At 50.2% G+C, this 4,156-nt stretch overlaps 1 protein-coding gene across 1 annotated transcript; it reads right to left on the reverse strand.

Moving 5' to 3' along the window:
• Positions 1 to 2,718: 2,718 nt before the first annotated feature.
• Positions 2,719 to 3,708, reverse strand: LOC129196910 (olfactory receptor 11A1-like). The gene has a single exon (XM_054804878.1). The coding sequence runs from the start codon at positions 3,706 to 3,708 to the stop codon at positions 2,719 to 2,721; it is 990 nt and encodes a 329-aa protein (XP_054660853.1).
• Between the last annotated feature and the right edge of the window lie 448 nt (positions 3,709 to 4,156).

A 4,156-nucleotide genomic window follows, 5' to 3' on the forward strand; every position in this document is an offset into this window, starting at 1 on the left:
CGTGGCAAGGTATGGGTAGTGGGGAGGGTGGTGTGCAGGGGTGGCTTCTGTGAGAAGATGCCAGAAGCTGCCCCATCATGTGAGACAGAGCCAGTTCCAGCTGGCTCTAAGATGGACCCACCACAGTGATGGTGATAGCACCTCTGCAGTAACATAGTTAAGATGGGGAAACAACTGCTGCACAACAGCAGCTGGAAGAGAGGGGTGAGACTATATGAGAGAAAAACCTCTGCAGACACCAAGGTCAATGAAGAAGGAGGGGGAGGAGGTGCTTGAGGTGCTGGAGCAGTGATTCCCTTGCAGCCCATGGTGAAGACCACGATGATGCAGGTTGTCCCGCTGCCACCCATGGAGGACCACAGTGGAGCAGATATCCGCCCTGCAGCCCATGGAGCACCCCGCACCGTGGGAAGGACCCATGTTGGAGAAGTTCATGAAGGACTATCTCCTGTGGGAAGAGGAGTGTGAGGAGGAAGGAGTGACAGAGGCAACATGTGATGAACTGACCGTGACCTCCATTTCCCTAACCCCTGTGCTGCTGCGGAGGAAAAGGCAGAGAAAATTGGGAGTGAATTTGAGCCTGGGAATAAGGGAGGTTTCCAGAGAAGGTGTCTAAAGATTTGATTTTATTTCTCATTACCCCATTCTGATTTGATTGGCAATAAGTTAAATTAATCTCCCTGAGTTAAGTCTGTTTTGCCCGTGACGGTAATTGGTGAGTGATCTCCCTGTCCTCATCCTGACCCACAAGCTTTTTGGTGTGTTTTCTCCCTCTGCCCTGTTGAGGAGGGGGAGTGGTAGAGCAGCTTGGTGGGCACCTGGTGGGTAGCCACGGTACAACCACCACAGATGGATAGAGGCTTTCAGGAGACACAGGCTGGGAGGATCCAGAGTGAAGTTTCTTCAAAGTAAAGAGGTTACTTGGACGTATGGAGCTCCTCAATGGGGAAGGGGACAAGTTGGGTCAGCCCTTGTGCATGAGGGTTGAAGGAGAGGCCAGTAAGGGTGGCATCATAAATGGATAGGATGGGATGGGATGGGATAGGATAGGATGGGATAGGATGGGATAGGATAGGATAGGATAGGATGGGATAGGATGGGATAGGATAGGATAGGATAGGATAGGATAGGATGGGATAGGATAGGATAGGATGGGATAGGATGGGATAGGATAGGATAGGATAGGATAGGATAGGATGGGATAGGATGGGATAGGATGGGATAGGATAGGATAGGATAGGATAGGATAGGATAGTTCAGTTTGGAAGCACCTACAATGATCATCTAGTCCAGCTGCCTGACCACTTCAGGGCTGACCAAAAATGAAAGCCTATTAGGAAGGGTATTGTCCAAATGCCTCTTCAACACCGACAGGCTTGGGGCATCAACCACCTTTCTAGGAAGCCTGTTCCAGTGTTTGACCACCCTCTCTCTAAAGAAATGCTTCCTAATGTCTAGTCTAAACCTCCTCTGATGCAGCTTCGAACCATTCCAGGCATCCTGGCACCGGATCAGAGGGATCGGCACCTCCCTCTCCATGTCCCCTCCTCAGGAAGCTGTAGAGAGCAATCAGGTCACCCCTCAGCCTTCTTTTCTCCAAACTAGACAATCCCAGAGACCTTAGCTGCTCCTCAGAGGACATGGCATCCAGCCCTGTCACCAGCTGCATTGCCCTCCTCTGGACACATCCAAGGACCTTCACATCCTTCTTAAATTATAGCACCCAGAATTTCACACAGGAAAGAGGAAGAAGGAAGAAGAAAAAAAAAAAATAACAAACCACCAAAAAAACCAACCCCAAAGTAATAAGTGATGCCAAAGCAATCACTCCCCAGCTTCCACAAGTACACTGGTGCCCAGCCAGTCCCCAAGCAATGGCTATCCACTGAAAAAAGCCCTCCCCTCCATTTTTGTTGCTGAGCATGATGCTATATGACATGGAAGATCTGGTAAGTTTGGATCAGCTGTCCTTGCTGTGTCCCCTCCCAATTTCTTGTGCACTCTCAACCTGCTCACTCTAAGGGCAATGTGAGAAACAGAGACGGTCTCGATGCTGTGCAGACACTGCTCAGCAATAGCTACACATCTGGTGTGTTATCAACACGGTTTTGGTCCCCAGTCCAAAGCACAGCACCTTACAGGCTGCCATGAAGAGAATGAGCTCCCCCCCAGCCCAGTACAATGGGTCAAAGCTTTCTAGTGGGGAAGGAGGGCTGAGGTGGGAAGCCTGATCCTCCAAGGATGAAGAGACTGGGGCAAGGGAATGGCTGTCACGGTCTCTGTCCAAGATGTAGGGTGAAGACAGAAGAGAAGCTTGAGCTGGAGCCAGAAGGGAAAAGCTGGAGCAGGGACTTGCTCACTTCTGCCAGGAACAGGGGAGGGAAAGGTGTGTGTGTGGGGGGAGATCCAGGCGATGACCTTGTTTCAGCCCTCAGACAGAGGAACTGCTCCCCTCACTCCAGCCTCTCCACCTCCCCTTGCAGCAGGATAAGCAAAGGCTTCTTATTCAATCCTGATACTTCAACAGTTCCCCACATAAGACCACCAAAGTGTTTATTTTCAAGGAAAAAGCAAACCCATGACATTTTCAACATTTTTTTTTAAACAATGATATTTCTCTCCAAGGACCTTTTGCTTTCTTCCCTTTGCCACTTCACAAGAGGACTCAGTGGCATGTGCTTTGGAAGAGCCAGCTGGTATCCAGAGCTTCCAAAGGAGCTAGAAGCATCTTTTGCCTGCGTCACCAAGGGAGCATGAGCTCTGGGTGCAGGCCAGGGCTCTCCTGAGCACTTTCCTGATGGCCTCCTTGACCTCGCTGTTCCGCAGGCTGTAGATGAGGGGATTGACCAGGGGCGTCAGGATGGTGTAGAAAAAGGAGAACACTTTGTTGAGCTGCCTCAGCGGGCCTGTTCTAGACAGCATGTAGACAACAAAGAGGGTGCCATAGAAAACAGTGACAACAGTGAGGTGAGAGGAGCAGGTAGAGAAGGCCTTCTGTCTGCCTGTGCTGGACGGGATCCTCAGGATGGCAGCTATGATGCACACGTAGGAGGCCAGCATGAACAGGAATGGAAATATTAGATCCAGAACACATAGTAGACGTGTTGCCAGCCTGAGCACTCTGGTGTCACTGCAGGTGAGCTCCAGCAATGGGGTAAAATCACAGAAGAACTGGTCAATTGCCTTGGGGCCACAGAACTGCAACTGGGATAAGAACACTGTGACTACCACCAGCAGCAGTGAACCCCCTAGCCAAGATGCAGCTGCCAGGTGTAAAGAGACCTTCCAGGTCATGAGGCTGGCGTAGAGCAGAGGCTGGCATATGGCCAAGTACCGATCGTAGGACATGGCCGCCAGAAGGTAACACTCAGTAGTTGCAAGGGAAGCAAAGAAGTAGAACTGAGCCATGCAGCCGTGAGCAGAGATGCTGCTGTCCCCAGACAAGAAGCTGGCCAGCAACCGAGGCAGGATGGTGGAGCTGTAGCAGGTCTCCAAGGAGGACAGATTGCCCAGGAAGAAGTACATGGGGGTGTGCAGATGCCGGTCTGCCACCACCAGCACAACAATGAGGATGTTCCCAATCATGGTGACTGAGCAGATCATAAGCAAGAGGAGAAAGAGCAGGTACTGGAGCGTGGGGACATCACGTATTCCCAGCAGCACAAAATCCATGGATGCTGTCCCATTGTCCCTTTCCCCTTCGGCCATGCAATGTTGTTTGTCTTTTATTTTCTCAGTTGTCACAAAGAGGGGCTACGAGAAAGAAACACATTTCAGCGTTTACCTTCCACATTTTTTTGTGTAGGACATTTTTCTGTTCACACTAGCTTTATGTATTTCATGCCTAGTGAAAGCATAAAATAAATGTTCTTCCTGATGGGTAAAGAACACTCATCCCACAGAGCCACTGCAGACTCTGGAGGTGAGCTGCTCAATGGAAGTTCTTCTTTCTCACTAGAGAATAAATCCATGAAGTGCATTTGCTCACAGAGAAACAAACAACATTCATATGCCGCTGGGTGTGCCCTGGAAAACATGTTATAGTTGTTGAGGATCGACATCCTTCTGCTCTCAGGAAAGAGAAAGTGTGCCAGAGAAAAGGAACCCCTCTCTCCAAAAAAGCCCACTGTGTGAAACGTCATGCCAGACACCACCC

The sequence above is a fragment of the Grus americana genome, chromosome 27, assembly GCF_028858705.1.
Source record: "Grus americana isolate bGruAme1 chromosome 27, bGruAme1.mat, whole genome shotgun sequence".
In the NCBI taxonomy this organism is placed as follows: Eukaryota; Metazoa; Chordata; class Aves; order Gruiformes; family Gruidae; genus Grus; species Grus americana.

What these genes read in the sequence shown, in the direction of transcription:
- LOC129196910 (XM_054804878.1), bottom strand. Translation starts at nt 3,708, where the DNA reads ATGGCCGAAGGGGAAAGGGACAATGGGACAGCATCCATGGATTTTGTG.